The sequence below is a fragment of the Balaenoptera musculus genome, chromosome 11, assembly GCF_009873245.2.
Source record: "Balaenoptera musculus isolate JJ_BM4_2016_0621 chromosome 11, mBalMus1.pri.v3, whole genome shotgun sequence".
NCBI classification, from domain to species: Eukaryota; Metazoa; Chordata; class Mammalia; order Artiodactyla; family Balaenopteridae; genus Balaenoptera; species Balaenoptera musculus.
The window spans coordinates 1,771,813-1,795,482 of record NC_045795.1 but is presented as its reverse complement, the minus strand read 5'-3'; the positions used below and the strand labels follow the sequence as shown (position 1 = coordinate 1,795,482).

At 46.4% G+C, this 23,670-nt stretch overlaps 1 protein-coding gene across 4 annotated transcripts in view; it reads left to right on the top strand.

Annotated features, from left to right (window-relative positions):
* The window catches only part of MYLK4 (myosin light chain kinase family member 4), a 91,366-nt gene extending 79,883 nt beyond the window's left edge, over positions 1-11,483 (top strand). For 2 of the 4 annotated variants that reach the window (XM_036868089.1, XM_036868087.1), the window contains 6 exons: positions 494-564; positions 1,339-1,467; positions 2,115-2,267; positions 4,906-4,984; positions 8,398-8,470; positions 11,065-11,483. In XM_036868089.1, coding sequence (XP_036723984.1) covers positions 494-564; positions 1,339-1,467; positions 2,115-2,267; positions 4,906-4,984; positions 8,398-8,445 — 480 coding nt within the window. In that variant the 3' untranslated portion in view covers positions 8,446-8,470; positions 11,065-11,483. Of the gene's footprint in view, positions 1-493; positions 565-1,338; positions 1,468-2,114; positions 2,268-4,905; positions 4,985-6,829; positions 7,112-8,397; positions 8,471-11,064 lie in introns of those variants that run through there. The other 2 variants (XM_036868090.1, XM_036868088.1) reach the window with 2 other exon arrangements.
* Positions 11,484-23,670: the final 12,187 nt, after the last annotated feature.

Genomic DNA, 23,670 nt, shown 5'->3' with positions numbered 1-23,670 from the left:
TGACTTTCCCACAGATTGAGCACAAGGGGAGTCTGGAGGTCAGGGCCGTTCTCATTACAGTGCATATTCAGTGTGGCTGGTGGAATGAATCAGGCCATTTCTCCTGGAACTCATAAATCCTCAGGAAAAATATTCCTCCAAGAAGGGGAAATTCATACTTAATAATTTTAGGGGGCAGATGTCAAGGCTGAGATGGCCCCCACCAGTCCGTTTGGAAAGTCCTGAGGCAGTAGGCCTCGGCCTGAACTCAGGCGTGATCGTCGGCGGCAGAGCTGGGGGAGGGATGGGCAGGGCCAGGCGAGCTAGGCAGGGGACCTCCAGCCTTGTCCACCACATAATTAAAGGAGAAAATACCCACGCAGACAAGCCAGCCCCAGAGGGAAAGGCCTGATATGTTTTTCCCGAGCATCGTTGTATTTTTAGTTGTGGTTCAGGGACAATTTGAGTGAAGGATGGTTGTTTTCATTGCTAATGTGTCTCTTTCTCCTGGCAGCCTGAGAACATCCTGTGTGTGAATCGGGATACTAAACAAATAAAAATTATTGACTTTGGATTGGCCAGAAGGTATGTCAATTTGGACATAGGTGTATGAACTGAGTTAGGGAGCATGATGGGTGCTCTTTCTTTGCAAAGAAAAATCTGATCTACCCCTTGGTTTCATATCCCCATTTAGAATTAACCAGAGTTATGTTTCAGCTTTACCTTGCTGGCTTCAGAATTTGAACGTTTAGGAGTTTCCACAGTGCACGTAAGAAAAATACGGAATATTAAAACCTAATACAGTGCAGTTATTAAACTTGAAGACATTAATTCAGGATTTGTAAGAGTTTGTCTTAGTCTTTTATATTTGTTCCATGTGTAAAGAGAATATTTACTTAAAAAAATTAATAGTGTGAGCAAGACTGCAAAGGGTTCTGGCACAGATAAGCTTCTTAAGGGAGCAAAGACTTTGCATGGACCTCAGCGCATTAGTGAAAATATTAAATGGTCGTAAATTACCGCATCTTCTTTATTCATTAAAACAGGCTCGTTCAAGCCATCAACACGTCACAGTCGGTATCACTGCTCCTTTTGTCGTGTTCCATAATTTGTGCTCGAAATTATTCCAAGTGGCTTTTCTCACAATAATTTCAGATTATTAAGGCTTTCTAGTGGGAAGCTTCTTTACAAGTTTTGGACACCATCTCTTCAATATGTGATTTCCTTTAGCGTCTCTTTATTTTAAATTTGCTGTGTGGCTGCAGTTCTTTTGCTTGTAGACTGCATCCTTTCCATTTCCGTGCTTTTTGACTTTTGATTGACCCTCTCCATTCCTCTGCATTGTCTCCTAAATTTCAGATACAAACCCAGAGAGAAGCTGAAGGTGAACTTCGGAACTCCAGAATTCCTCGCCCCTGAAGTTGTGAACTATGATTTTGTTTCCTTTTCCACGGACATGTGGAGCGTGGGAGTCATCACTTACATGCTGTAAGTGGACCCCCAGCCCCTCTGACGCTTGTTCTCAATTGCCCCGCATATTCTATTTGCTATTTTGACTAAAAACCCTAATTTAGGTCTTTCGAAAATAAATAACTCTGTTCCATAGTCAGATACTTCCTAGGTTCTGTTGACTCCCGTGGGTGAAAGGAGTCAACTCTTTCCCTGTACATCCCCTGGAAAAGTAAAAGGATGTCTTCTTCATTCATCACCCTAACCCTAGGACAACACCTAGTGCCCCCAAAGAAGTTAGAAAAAAACAACCGCCCCCAAACTTGTGTCCTGATCCCTGAAATGACTGAGTAGCCGTACTCTTTAGAAGTGGCGTTCCTGGCAGTTGCCGTCTGCAGATGTGACAGCACTTTGCTAGCTGTAAAGTGCTTTAAAAAGGCAGTTTTACTGTTCTCTGAGATTCATATCTGAGGGTAGCTGCCACCTTCATTGTGACCTTGTTTAAGTTAGGAGTTGGGTGGGAGACATAGCATTTTCTCGATTGCAAAAACATATTATAAAGTTATGCTTAATTCTTGGTGATTTGCCTTCTTTCAGTTTTAAAGGACAGAACCAAGAAGGCAACTTATCTGTACAAGGTTTGAAGGTGTTTAAAGACTACTCACCCCGGACGCCGTGTCTTACAGACTCAGCGGTTTGTCCCCCTTCCTGGGAGATAACGACGCCGAGACCCTGAACAACATCCTGGCGTGCAGGTGGGATCTGGAGGATGAAGGATTTCAGGACATCTCGGAGGAGGCCCGGGGGTTCATCTCCAAGCTTCTGATCAAGGAGAAGAGGTGATCACATCCGCTTTGTGCTCAGGAAGAAGTAGGGGTAACAGAGACGCACGCTCCACCAGGGTTGTGAGAACTCACGTCAGAGAACTATCCCCCCCTCAGTGACATCTGTGATGCACCTGCAGAGTCGTAGTTAGAATGAGTTTGATGCTCTCGACCCAGTTTCCTGAGATCTGGGACTGCCATGGTCACGAGGCTTGAATGGGGCTGCAAAAACCCATCCTTCTGCCTTTTCCAACAAGGCAGTTAGGGTCTCTTGCTGGACCTCTGTGCACTCACCCTCAAAATGAAGGGTTTGGGACAAGTTATTCGCATGATCCCTTTCCCATCTACGAGGCATATGTGGCTCCATGTAGGTGAACACTTGACGATCATTTCATTGAGAGCCTGCCATGGACCAGACTGTGCCAACTGCCTTACAGACATGATCTCTTTAACCCCACCCAGCTCCATGGGTGGAAGTTATCAATAATATTCTATGCATGAGACTCCAAGATCATACGGCTAGTTAAGTGGCAGAACCGATAATCAACGCAAGGCCGTGTTATGTATTACATGGACTTCTATTTTTCTGCCCTGCTAAACTCACATAATTCAAAATTCAGTGGATGAAGAGCAGTGATACTGAAATATAGGGGCTTGCATTTTAGAACCATGGGGGTGATGGAGGTCAGGGAACGGCAGGGGTAACGGGTCTGGTGCAGAGCCTGACATACTCCTTCATGCGGCACTTCACTGACTATCTCCAAGCTGCCAGGAAATATATCTGGGGCTTTGAGAACAGATGTATAAAGCCCAGTCCCTGCCTTTAATTAAGTCACGAGCTAATAGAAGACACGGGTATATTTTAAAAGAGGCAGTGAAATGTGGTTAACATTTATTAAAGATGGAGTGTATTGACACAGGCCAGAACTGAGCCTGAAAGGTGTGGAGGGCTTAGCCCGGCTGGAGTGTCAATCGGAGAGCTCTTTAGAGCCAAGAAAGATAAGGAAAGACAGCATCGCTGATGATGTAACCAGCATCACTGTCTGTACATTGCTGAATGCCAGCAGAGAACAGATGCAGAATGTCATCTCCATCAAATCTTTGGAGGCTGAGAAATCCACACTTACTGCGAACCTATGTTACACACGTGCTCTTATGTGTCAGCTGGTTTAATCCTCCAGCTGATCCTGTGGCATGTGGATGCTGTCACAGTTACTTTCCAGATGAGGGAGCTGAGGCTCAGAGCAGGGAAGCAGCAGCCCAGCTGGCTCAGGGGCTCCAGCACCCTGGCTCTGCCCACCCTCAGTCTGAGGGCTTCGTTCTTTACCTAAAGAGCAACAATTGCGTGTTTGGGCAGAAAAACAACTGGCTAAGCATTCAAGTCAGTGCATGAATGAAACCAAGGCCAATGCCAACCATGACTATCATAGAATAAATTTCTGGGCTACAAAAGTAAACTTGGAATTGTATTAAATATTTAATTATTAGTACAATGTTATAGTTAACTTTTTAATAGTCAGCTCTTAAAAGTTTGACACTGGAATGCAGGAATAATTTTTTAGCACGGTCAGCTGTTGCAATGCTTCTGGGGTCCAACACGGAAAATTTATGGTAGTCAACAGAATAACTCTTCCAACTGAAGTTGATGGAGGTCCAGAGTTTTTTTTTTTAATTATATCTATTCATTTAGGGTCCTACTGGTGGTGTTGTCACCAAGTTATCCTTCATTGACTAAAGTAAAGACTTCTCTTCTTCTTTTTAGTTGAAGTGTAGTTAATTTAAAATGCTGTGTTAGTTTCAAGTGTACAGCAAAGTGATTCAGTTATACATATATATTCTTTTTCAGATTCTTTTCCATTACATCCTCTTCTTATACTTAAATATCTGGTGTCTAATGAAGCAATTTTATTGAAGCAATTCTATAGACTGAACTTCATGACTGCTTGAAACTACTTTCTTGATACTGTTTCAGAAGCAGACTTCAGATTATTGCACTCACTCATAATTTTTTAGTTTGAAAGGTTATTTTGTTTAATGTGATAAACATTAGTACACAAGACAGGTTTACAAAGCTTAAAATTATGATATATAATCTTTATGATTCTTCCTCACATATCTTTTAATTGTATAAACCTTTGTTGGCTCAAGAATTTCTAATATACTCTCAATACTGACATTGACGTTCCATCTATTTCTCCATTTATTTGACTCTCAAAACTTAATTCAAACATTAGCAATACATATTATTCAAAAGTTTTGACACATAAATTGCTTTTGCAATCATCAAGAATCATAGTAGAATTTTGTCTTATATTAATAAATATATGTTTATTCTTCAACTGACTGATAGATGTTCAATTTATGAACCTCAGACATTCCATCAAGAATGGTTACTTCTATTTGAAGGTAAATGTTCAGTTATTAACAAGAATTCTGAATTATTTGCCTTGCTTGTCTTTGCCATTCGGCCATCTGGTCTCCCAAAGGCAGTGGTCAGAGCCGAGGTCTCTTTTGCCGTGTTTGGAGCCTGGAACCAGGCCAGCCCTAGGCTATTATGTGAGAGAGAGATACATTTCTATCTCGTTTAGAGCCTTGGGTGGAAGGGGAGGATCCAAATGCAGGGGATACAATAACCCCCTGTATTTCCCTTTAGTTGGAGAATAAGTGCAAGTGAAGCCCTCAAGCACCCTTGGCTGTCGGATCACAAGCTCCACTCCAGGCTCAGTGCACAGGTAACCGTGGCTCCTGGTTTTCCCTCTTTTCTAGTCGGCTTCAATCTTCTGATGATCAGATGCTAGAGGCACCTTAGCCTTGAGTGAAGTTCTTTCTAATTAATTTCTCTTGGGCTTCAAATCTTGTGCTAAAGTGTTAAATTGCTTCAAAGGCGTTTATTGACCAATTTATGTTTTTAATGAATGCTAATTACATTGTCTAGTAGAGAATTATTTTCAGCAGAACTATTTATTACATTTATTATTTAACTACTGTATCCATTACCAAATGAATTGTATCCCTGTAACTGTGCCCACGCACACATATAGCCTAGGGTATATAAACACGTAAAGCTTTGGAGAACACATTCAAGGTAAATATTCTCCTTAAAACACAACTCAGAATTCTAACTTCTGCGCTTACCTGGTTTAGTCTGCTTTGGGTGCCAAAAACCTGTAATATTCAACTTGGTCAAGAGATTAATACAAGTACATGTGAAGGAGACTCTTACCAAAGACTAAATGAAGGTGCCTGGGGTGTACGTTCAGAGAAACTGAGCGGTGCCCTGTGGGCACTTCTTGAATGGAGTCCCCGTTGGCTCTCTTTGCCTTAATTACTGTTGACACCCCAACTTCCTCGTCTGCCTCTTCAGCACAGATTCCCTTCCTAAGCTTCAGATCCCAACAGCCACCTGTGCGCGGGGCATTTCCATGTGGATGTTCTCAGCCCTAAACGGAACTCACCCTGCCCCGCCCCGCCCCGACCTCACCTCATTCTCAACCATCCTCCCAGAGCGGCACCTCCCCCGAATGGCCTCAACTGGACCCCAGAGCATCTCTTTGCTTCCTTCCTCTCGCTCAATCCCCTCATCTCATCTGTAGTTTATCTCCAAGTTTCTATACATGATTTTCCCCAATTATTTCTGGAATCTGTACAATCCTCTCCATCCGAGTGGTTATCTTGCCCGGGACGCCTGTCACCTGAATTACTAGCACAGCCCCCTTCAGGCCATCTCCACCCAAATACTGTGGAATACACCAATAACACGGAAGCAGATGTGTAACGTTTAAGTAACTTTGCTGAATATGCAGGGTGGTCAACGGGGCACGAACACAGAGAGGCAATGCGCACCCTTTGCCGTCAGGCCTCTGGGGATGCAGGCCTGGCGCGAGTAGCAGTTGGGACGGCTGCTGTCACGTCCTCGTGCCGGAGGTGTCTGATACGCTCTCCTTTCCTCCACCTCTGCTCCTGCACCTCCTGGCACTTTGGAATGGAGCTTTTCCACTGACCAAAACCCTGGGATGACTATATGCCTGGTACTCATTTTTTCCACATCCAGTTTTTATTGAAATTAACTTCACTTCTAAATTCAGTGTCAGTAGTAAGTTTTATTTGTGTCTGAATATACCTTTCCTTGATAATTGGTACTGATGTCAAGTAAAAATAGGCTTATTCCCTAGTAGGTACCTCACCCAGACTGCATAAACTGCTTATTAGGGTTACCAACCTATTCTGGGCCAATTTTCCACCAATGTATTTTTATCCAAGCTTATTGGTGTCCAAATACACTTTGACATGGTCGACACTATGGAAACCGCGACAGATAATTAATGACATTATACAGTTTAAAAGTGTTTAAAAATATTTTTTAAACCATATAATGACAACAACAACAAAAATCACCTTTTTGTTATTCTATCCAACTGCTGGTACCTAAGGTGAATAGATATTTCCAGAACAGTGAGGATTTAAAAAAAAATTCCATTGTATAAATCCAGTTAGTTTCCATGGAAGTTATAATTATACAGTGCTGTGCCAGGCACCGTTCTAACTGCTTTATGAAAATTAGCTCATTTGGCCCTCAGGCCAAGCCTCCGAAACGGGCGCTGTTGACATCCCCGCTATGTGGATGAGGCCGCTGAAGACCGGGTTATGGACCCATCCAGCATCCCATGGCCGGCAGCAGGCTCGGGAGTCGGACGAGGGTCCCCACTCCGCCATCCTGCTGTGACGATTCCGGAACCATCCTTGTAGGACATCGTTGGTGTTACTGAAGGCCAACACTCAAGCTTAATATAGTTTATTTTTCAGTGAAATATTGAGACTAATTTTTCCCAGAAGATTCATTTCTGGAATAATCTTGGTTCTATGTTCTACAGAATCAGAATTCAACTCTATGTTGAAAACTTAACTCTTACCCAAACTATTTAAATCTAAATTCTGTTTTTAAAAGTTTTCCTAATAAACTTTTATCCCTTTTAATTATTTCGTGCTTAAAAGCACTTCCTGTTTCTGAACCGCTGAGCGTGACTGTGGTCAATGAATTTAGGAAGGATTTTCCTTCTTAGACGCCGAGGCCCTGAAGTCCTCTGCCTTCTCTGTTACGCTTACAAGGCTGAGGTTCCCACCTTTCCTCTGTGTCACCATCCACACGTGACCCATCTTCCATCAGAAACAGCTCTCACCTGGGACAGAGCAGAGCCTCACTGCAAATCTGTGAGAACTTAGCAAGCACCTCCTGTATTCCGTGCTTTGTGGCCAGAGGAAGGAAAACTGAACAAAGGCGACATGACTCTTTCCTCCCAGAGCTAATGACCTTCCACCTTTCCTTCCCGCCCCCGTGCACCTGCCTCAGCTCACGCCCTTCTTCCCATTTAGTGAGCTAATAAGATAACGTTCGAGCTGATATTCAACCTCCGCCCACTCTCTTCTCTAATTCACCAAATCATCATTTCATTAATTACAGCTCTGATTATATGATTCTCTGATCAAAAAAATCTTCCAGTCTTTCCCCTCGTGCACCATGAACACCCACACCCAGCAGTTCGGGCCCCAGTGCGTCCCGATGTTGTGTTCCCAGCCCTATCCCCACGGCTCCTTCCAGATCAGCCCAAATCCCAGCCAGTTTCTGAGGCCCACTTTCACTGCCACCTCCTCCAGGAAGGCCTTCTCAAGCCCCAAACTGGGGACACTCTCTCCGTCCTCTCGAGACTCTGCCCCGGCACTTAAATCTTTTCAGCTGGATTTGAGAACGTCTGGAAAAAGCAGTGTCTGTGTCTGACTCATGCTTTGGTCAGTCTGTCTTGACTCTTGTGCTTTGTCGAAGTGAGCAGTTGTTGACATGAGTTTTGACAAAACACACACGTGTAAAAGTCAAGTGTCATGGGGTACAAAGCTCTTTGTCCGTGACTCTGAGGGGAAGGGTGGTGATGATGGAGCTTTCGGGGAGAGTGGGGACGCCCTCGAGCTGGACTCTGGGGCCGGTTGGTGCGTCTGTAAGAGGCCGTCAGCCGTTCAGCCTCCAGGGACGTCTCTGCAAGGGCAGGACATGCCCGGTGACAAGTCACTGCCTCTTCAAGTGTTGTCAGATCTCAAGTCAGGAGCTGATGAAAGGTTCTAATCCTTCTCGAAACTCTCTTCTTGGTTTTCCTAGAAGAGGAAGAATTGCTGCTCTGATGCCCAGGACCTGGTGGCCAAATAGTCCCTGGAGGGCGCCCTCTTGAAAGGTTGGTCTCGGACCTTTTTCTGAAGAGGCGTTTGAGCCTAGAGAGGGGAGGGGAGAGAAGGGCCATCTGACTGTGTGGGAAGCGGGGCAGCGTTTCCTCTGGGGGGGCCCTGAAACCGGGCTGCTGTGTTTGCACCCCATCTGCCATTTTCTAGTGCAGAAACCTCCGGTTCCAGATTTGTGGTCCAGAAATAGTCTCACTTCCTATGCTTGTTGAGCGGCTCCAATGAGATCATCCAAGCAAAGCCCGGAGACCAGGGCCTGGCACACAGTAGGTGCTCAGGAAGTAACACCTGCACAGAAACGGTCCTTGGGAGTCTTTGCAACAACTGTGTGAGATCAGGGGAAATAATACCTTCTTTGTAGAGATGGGAAAACCTAGGATTAACCCCCCAAGACCACGCCCCTAGTCAATGGTAGAGCGAGATCCTACCCTAAAGCTCACGCTTCTTTTCCCCCATGAGCTGCCTCTGGGTCTGGACCCACTCTGGGACCCCAAGGAACGACCTGTTCATACAAAGCCTCTGCCCTGCTTAGAATTTTGTCAGAATTATTCAGAGAGAGAGTTTTACATGTGCATATCTTCTGTTACATCAATAAATGGCCTGATTTATGGCCTATAGGAGAGGCCTAGGGAAGTGTACTTATTACAGAGGATTTTAGAAATCCCAGCATTTGCATCCGGTGCGGGGGACATTCACCCCCCAGCCAGCCAGCTCCCTCGTCTCGGGCAGCAGGTCCACGGCCGCCTGTGCAGCTCGGCTCCACCAGCTCTGCTGGACTCGTGGCTCGTGAGGCTGCCTTCTTGCTGCCCACTCAGCTTAATCTCTTATTCTGATTCATATTTACTCTGGTCCTGAGGGGTTTTTTTGTCTGTTTGACTGTATATACTCTTGTAAGCTGCCTTGAATCTGTTGTAGAATAAGATCGGGTAGAACAGCAATAATTCAGTAAATCATCATCAAAGTCACGGACCAGCGTTAGGCGAGCATTCAGCCTTTGGTATGAGGGTCACTTACTGAGGATTCTGTCACTTATTTGGAGATTGATGAGCAGTGAACAGGGAGGCTTTGCTTTCTACGTACAAAGGCCGTTCTTGTCCGTCCAAAATAGCAAGGACTCAGAGTTTGGGGACAGGAGGAAGTAGTTTTGTGTCTGGAGACAGTGTGGAGGGCGCTCCGTGCCCCGGGGCCTGGGACGCGGTACAGCCCGGCCTCGCCGGGAGCCGGGAGCCCTGGCATCCACAGACAGCTGGGCCTGGTCGGTCCTTCTCTCTCCCCCCCCCCCCCATCCCTCCCAGAGGCAGCTTCGTCCCCAGCGACCACAAACCCCAAGGGTTGACCACAAACCAGCTTCCCACCATAAGCACTGGGGTGACTCTGGAGGCCTGGAGGGAAGGAATTCAGTGGGGGACAGCGAGGCAGGCCTGTTGCCAGGGTCTGGGGGGGCAGGATGAGGGGAAAAGGTGGCGGGAGATGGCTGAGTCCTTCCAAGGAGGTTGGCCCTTAAGCCCAAGGCGATGGAGGGTGGCAGCAGCCAGGCACTGCCAGGCATGCGGAGGACGAAGACAGAAGCGTTGGTCTGGTCACCCTGGCACAGAGAGACGGCATCTTTGCTGGAGATGCTCAGGGAGACCTCGCCAAACTTGGCCGTGTCCGCCTGGCGCCAGCCGCTCAGGCTGGCCGCCTTCCTTTCCCGGGCCCCCCAATCCCTCCAGGGGCCACACAAGCCCACCCGCTACCACTGCATGTCCGCGCCATGTGGGTGCTTCCTGGCTGACTTTCTCACTGTTTTTTCTTTTTCAAATGAAAATGTAAGCTTCAGATATTTACTCTGGGAGCAGACTCCTTTGACAAGAGTGCTGTGCTAGAAAAGTAGATCATTCTCCACACTCCTTCCTGCCAGGCTAAGACAGGGCTTTCGGCAAGACACAATACGAGCAAAACCAATTCTGAGATAATATTGATTTCTAAAATCTAGTGGTTGAAGATGATTCCTGCGGAAAAAGAACGGCTCCCAGGCCTTATGGTAAGGCCTAATCTGCAATGTAAATTGAGGCATAGGAATCTCCTGCAGTTGGTTAGAGGTTTTTGGATGGGTTGAGGAAACGCTCTAAAAATCAACCAGGTGGCGTTTTCGTTTCTCGTTTCCATGGCTCTTTGCCAGGCCGTGAGACATGCCCTGGTGACACGCCCTCAGATCTATAGGAATGACGTATCGATAGATGCGGCCCTGGGTCACATGTGGTCGTAAAGCACGTGGGAAGATTCCCACGCGCATCCCAGCCTCACTTTGAAGCGGGTCAAGCTGGCAGCAGCTTTGGAGCTGGCTGTGCTTCAGGTGAAACAAAGAGGTCTTGTCCTTCGACATGGCAAATAGTATTAAAATAGCTTGCATAAACTAAAACAACAACAACAGAGAAAAACCACCCAGCTCTGGTAAGCAGTGGAATCCTTCAAGGGGTTTCTTTTTTTTCCTCACAGACACACACATTATAAAAAGTCATCTGTGGTTTTCCTAAGGGGCGCAACCAACTAATTACAATTTTAAAAGCCCTGCTGAATTAACAAGAGTCATATTTTGTTTGCTTTGCAGGAAAACTGCTGCGGTTGCTGCTGCTTGGAGAAGATTTTTGGAAAAATCAGCAGTTCTGATGCCTTGACCCCTAAGGAGACTGGTGGCTCTGGGGGAGGGGAAGCCACCACACTCAGAGAACTCTGAGTACCTCTGCCAGGCTCGCGGGGCCGGGGGCACCCAGAGCTGCGGCCCAGGGGGCAGGCAAGCCTGCACCTCGCTTCACAACCCACTCCCTGCAGCAGTGCACACCCCAGAAGACGTTTCCCTGCCATCCTGAGCTTTAGAACTTTCGATCTCAGTCACTGGGGCACGGGGTGCATTATTTCTGCAATTTCTCAGATCCCTAGAGCAATCATACTGGAGATTTAGTTGAGATTTTAAAACATGTTGGATGCAGTGGTTAACTATTATATATAGAATGAATAAACAACAAGGTCCTACTGTAGAGCACAGGGAACTACATTCAATAACCTGTGATAAACCATAACAGAAAAGAATAAGAAAAAGAATGTATGTATATGTAAAAAAAAAACCATGTTGGATACATTTAGAGGGAGAATTGCCTTTCAAAGCGGTGAGTACGGCGCCAGAAAAAATTCCAAGTCTGGTGCGCCCTTGACCGCTTAGTTTCTCAGACTCTATTACTTGGCTTTGGTCTGAAATCAGGTGAATCCAATTGATAAGTAATTTGCCTTCTGGAACATAAGCTTCCTTTGAATTCTGAGGCAAGAAGCATCAGACATTCTATCTTCATTTATTCTGAAATCCCCCCCAGGAGCAGCAGTGTCTTCCAAGCAGCAGATCTACTTCCAAGCGAGGCACGTGTGTTGTCGCCCTGCACCCCGCGCTCCTCCGAGGGAAACTTCATCCACATGGAGCACACTGGCTTTGAGAGATGGTGTATGGTTAGTCTTTACAATCAGGACCTTTGGAATAATGTTAACAGTCCCGAGAGCATCCCTCAACGTGCCTGCAACAAGAAGAGATGGGTCTGGTGGGTCCTGAGGGGGACGGTGCCGTGTTTCCTGTCAAAGTGACCCAGGTAAATGCCAGCCCATGTGAGGACCAGTGACCTCACCCACGTGGCGTCTCTGTGGCTCAGCCCCGTGCAGGGAGCCTTGGACACTGAAGGCCAGGGGCACCTCCGCTCACTTTGGGGATGTGACAGTGATTTCCAGTTGGAAGCGTCTTCTTGTTCCCGAGCTCGTGTGCCATTTTGTCACAGACATTTAACAGGGGACATGAGCCCTGCTGCAGGAATGGGCGTTGTTTCTTTACAAAGCAGAAGCGATGCAGAGGGATTACACGCCCAGCACCACGCCCGCCACTAGCATCTTAAGCCTCCCTCACATTTTCCACTTCCAAGTACCTGTTGTCTTGAGATCAGCTATAATAATGTCTTTATTTTTAGCTTAAATCGTTCTAGCCTGCAGTTGTCTCAACAGCGACAAAACAAAATAAGAGCAGCTCGGGGCTGCCTGGGCCGGGGCGGACCTGACGTGCGTTGGCTTTTCCCAGCATCCCACCGGTGAATCCTCATCGCCTGCCCACGGATAACTACGCTTGCAACATCCTTTTTCTTGTGTTTCAGGTACGGGGGAAGCAGAGGCAGAAGATGAGGTGTCATTAGTTCAGGCCACACGCCAATTTATTGGTCGTGCTGGCTGTGGAAGGTCCTCCTTTCTGGCCTCTGCTCTTGCATTACGATGCATCTCTTTCTTTCTTCCTTGGGCCTATGCATTTATCCAAGGTTGGCTTCTCCTGTTCCTGTTCTGTGACTATGTTTCAAATGTTTAATTTAGTTTCCTTAAAATACACACACACACACACACACACACACACACAGCCCTGTGATTGGAGTGTTATGTTACCACGCTATCTTTAGCTGCTGGTATTCATCGAGTCTGGAAAAATACAAGCTGGTGCAGGCTTAATACTCAGCCCGCAGAGAGCTGGCATCCACTCAAATGCTGAACAGGACACGGGGGTCTGGTGTGTTCCCCTCCGGCCCGAGCAGGGGGCCTTTGCAGGGCGTGCAGATCGCATCCACCCCGGCTCACTTTCCCCAGGCCCTGCTGCACACACTGGAAGGGGATGGCTTCGGCCAAATGAAGCAGTGATTTCTTTGCCAAATTCATCCACTGATGACCCCACGGTCAGTGGGTGTGATTTCTTTTTAGGGGTTTAGAAAGGAGACTCTACTTTGGAAATGGCTCTCCTTAGGATTTGTAGCTATATTTCCACCTCGGATGGGGACGTGTCCCCATGCCAGCAGGGGGCCTTTTATATGGGAGCGGGGGAGAGTCTGCACTGCAGAGCTGATTATTACAGTCTGCAGTTACGGTGAAATGGGAGAGTTTCGGTCTCCTGCTCGGCCGGTCCCCTCCCTCCACGCCTTGCAGCACGTGGCCGCTCTGATGGGAAGCGGGCTTTGCACATCGGAAGAATCAAACCAGATGCGAGCGTGGACCCGAGGAGCGGAGTCTGGCTGCACTGGGGTTATTGTGATCAACTTTTCCAAGAAGTCACGAGGCCTGGAGGCCGCATTGCTTCTCCACCCTCTTAATGGACGTGACAATCTTGCTCACTCCCTTTAGGCCGCTGCCGTTTCTCCAGTAAGTGCAGGAAATTAAGCACCAGTGGGGCACTTCCTGCTGCCTGGAGAGAAGTAAACTTCACAAGCTATTAAGGAAAAAGCACATCACATTCGTAATTCGTAAGATACCAACGGTTACCCAGAATCTGTTGCTGTTTAAAAATCAGGGAGAAAAGAGCTCATGCCCAATTTGTGACATAAAACCCTCTGGAATGGATTCTCACCTGAATTAACTTGGGGAAACTCTTTCTGGGTTGAAGTTGGGTAACTCACATCTGTTGAGTACCGTAGGTTTGCTTGTAGTTGCTTTCTGTCTGACTTGATATTATTTTGCTTTCTTTCCTCAAAAATGTAAACTGGCCTGGTGCACTGTCACGCTGCCGCAGACGCTGATGTGATGTGGTCTGAAGATGTGTGAACACCAACGTTTTCACCGTTTTTATGGAAATTAGTGCAGCAAAATTTTTTTCTTGTTTTAGAATCAAAGTATGGATTTTGTATTAGGGAAACGAGCAAGGCTCTCATTTTATTCCTTTTTTGTCCTTCCGCTCCCACTACCCTGACCCGCCCCCCCCCCCCCGGGTTGGGGTAGGGGGGGCAGTATCAGACGTGAGCTTCTTCAGTCTGAAATGTAGGCCAGTCGAGGGGACCTCATTTGGAAACTGATTTGTGACCTGGTAACGAGGGCAGGGCGGGGACCTCAGCGGCCGAGGGCGGGGGCTCAGCTCAGCTCTGTCCCCTGGCGACTCCATAGTGGGTTCAGGGCGCTCCTCCATGGCTGCGCCCTTCTCAGCAGCCATGATGCCACCCACTTTGCTTCTGCTCCATCCTTTTATTTTTTTTACTTCTCTCTCTTTTTCTTAAGTTAGAATCAGAGTGCATCTTCGTATCCATCACCGTGCTCCTCTAGAGCCTCTGTGAGATGAAAAGTATGTTTCCAAAAGTCAAGTTGCTTTCTGTCCTAAAGGAAACGTGATGCTGCACTTACTGGATGTGACTTCCGGGATTAGGGTGACTTCCGTGCGTTGCATGAAATCTACAGCTTCTCGCCTTAGAAGGTCTGTGGATTTCTCCCAGCTCCTGACGCAGTCAGGTGTGTTTCCCCTAAGTGGTCTTTGTATGGGCAGTTTCACCTTCCGTGAAGGCTTCTAACTCACCCCCTACTGCCCACTCAAAGGGGCAGAAGATGCCCTACACCCGCCTGGGCCTGTGTTGAGCCCTGTGTGCTCTGTAGTTGTTCTGGCTGATAGATGCCAGCAAGCCCTTTGGATGAGGTTTCTCAGTGGAGATAAGAAATAAAAACGGAGCCATAATGTGGTGGTTGCATATATTGTGTGTATTTTCTATTTCTGAACGTAGTTTCATTCAGCGGTACTCCTTTGCCTTATAAAGATGTGTAATAGTCATATATATGTATTATATTGAAGAATAAACTTGGACCTGTTTATCCTTTGGTAAATGAGCTAATTTATGCAGTGACGTGGACATTGCAGATGCCATCCAAACGCTCTCCTTCGGACGAGGCTGACATATTACGTCCCGTGATACCAAGAACCCAAGCTACACTTGCAGGGGCCCCAGGACCATCCGCAGGAACCCTGGGGAAAACCGCCCCCCATTTGAAAACATAGTGTGTACGATGAACCAACACAAGGCTCAGGGTTTTTCCCCTAATTTTAACACAAAAATATTGACAGAGATATATATATGAAGTGTCTAGTGCCAGAACAGCGTGTGACAAATTATAGCGACAATTAGCTGCAGCTCACTCTTTAAAGTGACTTGGGGCAGATTCTTCACTCCCAGAAAGATGTCTGCCTCAGAAGACCTACCACTGAAAGACTCAGGACGAAACGGCCCCCCAGCGGGGGGCCGCCAGGTCGCCTTCTGGGCCAGCATCCCGGCTGGAACGCTGCCGTGACTGGTCAGCTCTGAGCCGTGTGTCTGAGGATGACCTGGGGCCTCGCCGGTGTCCCCACTTTATCCCAGCAGGGACGGGGCCCTCCACCCGCACCTGGCTGAGACGGACCTGCTGAGTTTTCTGGTGTCTCCATTGGAAGCAGAAGTGGGCCCTGTGTTCCCAAAGCCTCCCTTCCCTCTCGTTCGAGCCTCAGTCTTTCCTACCCAGCGTCCAGGCGAGGCCTTCTGACTTCCTCCCCAGAGGAGAAAACCTCACGGGCCCTCTTAGATGATGTTGTGACATAAGCACAACTGTGTCTTTGCTGCTGGTCCCCAGTTCCTGGCACAGAGCTCCTAGAACCCTCAGAATTTCCTGAGCAAGCACACCTGAGCTCCTGCCCCTCAGGTGACTCTCAGAGGATGAGGCCGGTGGTCAGTGACCCAACCACGTGATCAGAGAACCCCACCCCTGCTGCCCCCCACCTCCAGGGAGGGGAAAGGAGCCAGGGACTGAGCTAGTCACCAGTGGCCCATGAGTCGATCCATCACGCCTGTGTATTGAAACCTCTATTAAAAACCCTAAATGAAGGGGTCTGCAGGGTGACGCACCCCAGCTCCAGGGGGACAGAAGCTCCTGCACTCCGGACCCTCCTAGACCTCGCCCTGCGCACCTCTACGTCAGGCTGTTCATCTGTGTCCTTTACTGTATCCTTCCTAATAAACTGCAAATAGTAAGGAAGTTATTCCCTGGGTTCTGTTAACCAGTTTTAATTCAAATTATTGAAGCTTAGGAGGGAGTCTTGGGAAGCCTTGGTGTGTAGTCCAGTCGGACAGAAGTGTGTCTGGGTTGGGGGGAGTCTGTGGGCCTGGAAGCCGGGGGTCTGCGCTGACTCCAAGCAGTGAGTGTCAGGACCGTTCCTGCGAGAAAAACCCTGCACCTTTGCTGTCAGAAATGCTCCGAGCAGAGAAGCACTTTTCCTTCAGCCTCTGGTATCGGCACAAGGCGGGTCCCGGAGTCCAGCTCCACCCTTGCCAGGAAGAGTCTCACGGCTGGGGCCTGGGGGCAAGAACTGGTCACTGCCCTCCCGGCCCCTCTCCTCGCCTTCTCCCGGGGTGAGGGGACAGGGTGGTGTCCCTCACCTTCTCCCCAAGGGAGACACTAAACCCACATCGTCACTTCGCCGACCCCTCCCTGCTCTGAACGGCGACCACCACCCACTGTGGGATCCGGACCCATCAAGGGGATGAGGGGCTCCTGAAGCCCCCCCTTCAGTAACTTACTTCTGCTGCCCCTAACACAGGGTTTCCCGGGAGCTTGTGATCTGTGTCCCCGGACATCGCCGTGGGTACAAATAGGTTCTCGGGAAAGATACCTGTGCTTAGGTGGCTCGTGGCCTCCCCTGCAGAGCTCAGTCCCCTCACAGCTCACGCAGCTGTTACTAGAGAATTCTAAAATACCCATACACAAGCTTAGGCGCCAGCGTGCCAGGGAGAGGCGTCCACCTGCAGTTCTGGTCCACCCGACACCTGCTGCCCTGCCGAGGGCGCTGCCTCCTGGCAGCCCTCCAGGTACGTGATGTGGGGTTTCCCGGGGCCCCCGTCACTCTCAGGCTGCGCGCCCAGCCAGGCAGCCGGGGGAAGCGCGGAGAAGGCTCACCGCCTGTCCGCCTCAGTCTTTGTGCTCAGACCTGAGCCACCACACCTGCTAGGCTCTCGGGAGCTACTACCAGCAACCAGTAGGTAGAGCTGAGTGAACCTCCCCCAGAACCCGGCTGCTGGGTGGTATTTGGTCCAGTGACAGCAAGGTTCAGGCTGAATTCTGCCTTTCCTACGAATGATGGCAGCAGGAACAGCCAAAGTTATATAAACTGCTGTGTGAGCCCAGTGAAGCTTCAGCTCCCTGGCCTCTTAGGTCTCGTGACAGTGTCTTGTATGGAAGGGTCGCTCAAGACAGATGTGAAAAAATTCTAATCGCACGATCCAAGTTGCTGTTTACTGACATCAGATGACAGCATCCTTGATAAAGGTCTGACATCAGCCTCAACAAAATTCTAATGCCTGGGGGCCTCTCCCAAGCGTATAGGCTCCTGAGCTTGTTGGATTCTTATCACAAAAGGATTATGACATTATTATTATTATTCTAATATTATATTATATTCTTATTCTTCATTTAAGAGTGGAAATGTCTGTACAACATTTCTAGCCAATCCATACTCTAAACACTACTTATTTCACCAATCAGAAAAAAATCATTTTCTAGTATCCATTATGTCAATTTCAAACTCCTCTGGTGTTGAATGGATATGAGGATAGAAGAAGAGATTGTACAAACCAGGCTTCTTATGTTGACTTTAAATGCTACTTACTAAGTCCTGGAATGTAAATTCTTGATTAGGGTGACATCCTTCAAATGTTAACTAACTTCTATGTCACAGATTTTTCCAATAAATCAAAGACAAAATCATACAGGTTGGCTATAGCATTGCACACAGTTCTTCCCTAAAAAAGCCCTCCAGCTTCTGCGTTTGGCCCATCACTGAGCTGGTTGAGGAACGTACAGTCCCCTTCCTCTCCCTTCTTTCTCATGAAGATCTGTCCTGCTCCAAAATGCACCTCTCATAAAGCCCCCTGGCTCCCTGTTTGTTACCTTTAGTGACATCTCTGCCATACAGAATCAGCTAACGCTTATGCATGACTACAGGACCACCAAACACAAGCGCTCTCTGTCCCTCTTAACAGTCTAACGATGCATGTCCCTAACGTAGATGTGAAGCCCAAGGAAGAATCCTGCTGCTCTAGGAGACTCGAGGGCCACACTCATCACAACCAGGGGGATGGCCCCTCTGAGCCCACGTTCCTCTTAAAACTAAGATCCTGCAATTTTCTGTGGAGAGTTGGACTTGTGATGAGCACCTGCCGCTCTCAGGTCACCTCCTGCTTCTTCCCTCTCCATCCCTCACCTGCGGGCACCTGCCAATACACACCCCGTACTTCATAGCCCTCCCGGATTCCACAGTTAGTCTCCTGGACTCAAGTCTCTTGCTCCTCCAGTCCTCCATGTTGTTAATTTTATTTCAAAAACACAAATCTAATTATTTATATCACTTTAAAGTTTAGAACTTTAGTCTAAAAAAAAAAAAATTAAACTCCCTAATGTCAGCTTTGAGACCCTCACATGCTAGTGGGATCGACCTTACTTTTCAGCATCATTTGCTGCATTCCGCCACTCCCACCCTAAAGACACAGGAATTATTTCCTAGGCTTTCAGCAGGGTCATAATATGGTGTCTCTGACCAGGTTAGGGCTTTAGATGTGGGTCTTTTGGGACACCACGGTTGCTAAAAGTTTGAAAGTAATGCCTTTAGACCATTCAGGCACCAATAAAGGGTTCACACTATGTGTGTGCTATTTCTCTCTATCACAGACAACTCGTGCTAGAAAAGACCACGACTAGAGGAGGATCTGTTTCCCAGGCGGCTGGATTGCAGAGCTGGCAAATTGATGCTGGTATTTGGCAGGAGACCACAGCTCCTTGCCAGGTGAACCTCTCCATGGCACAGCTCCTGTGACGCTGGCTTCTCAGAGCAAGGAATCAAAGAGAGAGAAAGATGGAAATCTCGATCTCTTTTATGACCTACTCCCTCATGTCCCCACATGGGGAGGGACGACACAAGGCAAGAATCATGAGGTGAGAATCATGAGGGGCCATTCTGAAGGCTAGTGACCATTGTCTCCCCTATGGCTCCTCAGTGACACACATCCCTCCCACATATGCAAAACACCTCACCCACTCCAAAGGCCCCTCAAGGTCTCATCCTGTTACGACAGCAGCTCAGAATCAGGAATCTCACCATCTACATCGAGTCTGGTTGTGAATGAGTCTTCCTTAGTGAAGCTCCTTGGTCCAAAGTCACGTGAACGAAAGAGAAAAGCCACCCCTCCCTCACCACCCACACACCTAACCCGCAATGGTGCACAGGCATGGGACAGCCACTAAAATTCCTATTCAAAATGAGGGCAAAGGGACAGCGTACGCGAGTGACTGGTCCATAGCAGTTGTGAAATTCAGCGGGCGCGTGTTGGGAGCTCCTTGTTCAGGACTCAGCCTCACTCCTCCCAGGAATGACTCACCGTTTACTCTCGGCTCTGCCCTCTGGGATCTCAGCTTCACCCTCTGAGTCCTCCTTCCTCGTCCCCGAAAGCTAGTCTGTGTGCAGCTGTGTAGGTTTCTTGGCCTTCTTCCTGCCAGGAGAAGTTGGCGGATACAAAGGTCTCTTTCCTCTTTGTGTTCTCTCTGCCCATTTCACTCCAAGCGGGCAGTGCACCTGGCAATAGAAATCTTTTAAAAGCGTTAGAGGTCATCTGCGTGTTTTATTGGGGTTGACTCCGGTAGAAAAAGGCCACACCCACAGACCTCTGCCTCCTACAGGGCAGCGCCCTCAGACTTCCCAGAAACCCTATTGTTTGGCTGAATGATTCTCTGATGTACTGCCTTGGATATTTCTGAGGTCTTAACAAAGATTTTAAATTCTTGGCTTCATGATCAGACCATGTTTTCTTCAGAGTGCCCTGGATTTGATCTTTACTTGGAAGCCATTTCTTAACTGTAGTATCGTTTGTTGTCTGGAGAGGCTGAGTTTTAAAATTTCTTTTTATTTAAAAGTCTTTCCTGTAGTGTAGCTGTCTTTTCTCACATTTTATTACAAGCAGCAATTACAAGAAGAAACCAAGAAGGACTTTCAACAGTCCCTGGAAGTCTCCTTAGCTAGACCACACAGCTCATTTGGTAAGTTTTCCACCTCCCCCATTTAAAAAAATTTTTTTTTAAGTCTTTATTGAATTTGTTACAATACTGCTTCTGTCTTATTTTTATGTTTCTTTTTGTTTTTGTTTTTTAGGCCATGAGGCACATGGGACCCTAGCTCCGTGACCAGGGAGGGATTGAACCCACACCCCCTGCATTGGAAGATGAAGTTTCAACCACTGGACCGCCAGGGAAGCCCCCTCCACCTCCCCCATTACTGCAGGTAACAGTGTTGCTAAACTCTCTGCCTCTCAATACCAAAGATCCTTTTCTTCCAGTTTCAAATAACATTTTCTTTGCTTTCCTTCAAGCCCTCACCCTCAGCCTCTTCCAAGGGCATCAGGACTTCATGAAACACTCTTCAAGGCTCTTCACGCTTCCAAGGTCACTCTCCCCAGAGTCTTTCCAGGTTCTTCCCACTGCCTGTTCCCAAAGCCTCTCCCATCTTTTGGGTTTTCGTTATGGTGATGCTCTACATGCTGACGGCGCCAGTACAAGACACCTGCTTATGATTCTGAAGCTTCATACGCCCTCATCTCTCTGTCTGAAATGTTTTCCACTGGTCTCTCTACCTGATAAGCACCCAACTCCCACCGTGTCTCCCAATCCAGGGCAAAGCCCTTATGTCCTTGTCATACCCTCTATATATTTCTCGTAGCAGTTGTCACATTACTTTCTAGCTTCTGATTTTTGGGTCTGGTTTCCCTCCTCCTGTAAGTTCCTTGAGTGTAGGATGTGGGGTCTTATTTGGAGCATAATTATCCTTTTCTCTCCACATTTCAAGAGAGCTAAGTTTTGAGTACATGAATCCTTATTTTGCTGGATTTGGAATGAGACCATTTCAACACTCTTAGCCATACTTATTGAATGAATTTCCAAAAGTATTTAGAATCATATTTTTCTTTTGGTTTAAGACCCTTTTTTGTTTTCCTTCTACAGCCCATTAAGTGATTGATGGCAAAAGTACAGAATATTATGCATAAGTAAGATTTTATTTTCCATGTGTACTCATAATTTTAAAAATATTTCCTCTCTGCATATGCTTAAAAATATGTCAACTTGAGAGAGAACAACCTAACAAGGTTATTCATAATTCTTGCTAATTAATGTCTGAAATTCTTCTCCCCTCAATTACTTCACACACCTGTTCACTGTAAATTTCCTTAGCAATTTTCATACCATATTAATGTTGTCCAGAACCTGGACCCACACCTGAGGTTTTTCTGAATTTTAATTGTTTTCAAATTAATTTTAATATTCTGAGTAATTTCAAACTTACCCACATGTTTATAGAATTGAACTTTATATTTCAAAACATTATGAAGTTTTCCTAGGGTTTCAAAAGACAATGTATGGTCTGCTTTTATAAATGCTTTTAAAATCATTTTTAAAAACCTCTTTCACTGAAAATCTACCTATTTGTCCCAAATCTTATCATTCCATAATTCACTTAGCAGCTTTTCTTGTGTGCAGTAGCTCACAGCTCTCCAAGGTGATATATGGTTTTCACTACTCTCTCAAGCCTACCTCCTGCTAACTCCCAGTAAGTCGGATGCCACAGTTTTGGTCGGTTTTCCTGCAACAGCTTTCACTTTGCCTCTGTCTCACTCAGGAGTTCTTTTGGTCCCGGGTGTGCTAGCTTACAAATTCGGCTAACATCCAGCTGTTTCTTAAAACATAAACTGTTTGGTTAGGGTACTTTGCCACATAAGGACATTAGTAATAACACAAAAAGGAACAAACTGGATAATGATGGTCCCTGTTGTGACAATCTACTGGGACCTGTAATTTCAAAATAATGCTCTTTAAAGTAGAGGATAAGAGAGACTTTGTCCATATCAGCAAAGTAAGGGCTCCATTTTGTCACAGTAAACAGGGTTTACTGTTTAGCCTTTAAACAGGAGTTTTACTGCATAGCAACTTAATAGCCACTTTTATTAGTTATTGGTAATTATTATGTGGTAACATTACAAAGGCAGCTGGGGACAAAAAATCAGGCTTAGATGGGTGTATGCGGCAATGGACTTTCTGACCTTAAAAACAGTCTTTTCTGAATGTTCACGTATGCACGTACACTGACATCCCTAGACTTGTGAACAGACTATCTATTGTCAAGGCAATGGAAAGAAATTAAGAGTAAATAAAAACTCATTTAATCAATATATACTTGACCTAAAAGATCAAACTCCTAGGCCAATTCTATTCACCATTTCCAGTTTTCCTTTATTGCGACAGAGGCAGATATAATGATAACCACCTGGAAACAATGGAATACATAAAGTAATTAATGAGATGTTGAGGGTACTGACTTTAGAAATATACCTAAAACGTATACACTTGAATGACTGTTGTCCTCAAAATAGTCATCCTCTGTAGCTATTCATTTATTGCGATCATGTTTTCTTTACTTCACGCGTGTTTAGAATTCCTGTCCAGGAACAGCCCACTGTCCTGTTTTATAAAGTGTACACTTTAAGTTTTGACATGTGTACGTACCTGTGAAACTATCTTCACAATCAAGATGATGAACATAGCCATCGCCCTCCAAAATTTCTGTGTGCTTCTTGGTGAGACTTCTTCCTATCCCTCGAAGCTCACTCCTACCTTCCGATACAAACATTGATCTGTTTTCTAACTGATCAGATACTTATCATTTTGCATTTTCTAGAATTTCATATAAACAGACTCATATAGTAAGTACTTATTTTTCGTCTGGCTCTTCTCATGCAACCCACTTATCTTGAGATCCATCCATGTTATATCAGTAGATCCATCCATGTGATATCAATAGTTCCTTTACTTATATTGCTGAGTATTAACCCATTTTATGCATCCATCTGTTGATGGTCATTTGGGTTTTGTCCAAATTTGGGCTATCGCAAGTAAAGCTGCTATGAACACGCACATACAAGTCTTTGTATGGACATATGTGTTTTTGTTTGTTTGTTTTCTTTAAGTACCTGAGAGTGGAATGGCTGAATCATATGGTAGATGAATATTTTAACTTCTTAAGGAACTGCCAAACTGTTTCCCACATTCGCTGTGCCATTTGACATCCTCACCTGTTCTTCCACCTCTTTGCCAGCACTTGGTGTAGTCAGCACTTTTCATTTTAGCCATTCTAAGAAATGGGTAGTGGTATCTCATTGTGGTTTTAGTTTCAATTTCCTAATGGCCCTTTAATCTGAGTATCTTTTTGTGAATTTAAGTTCCATCTGTATATCTTCTTTGGTGAAGTAACTGTTCAGATTTTCCCCCCTTTTATTGGTTGTTTGTTTTCTTATTATTGAGTTTTGAGAGTTATCGATATATTTTGGAGGCAGGT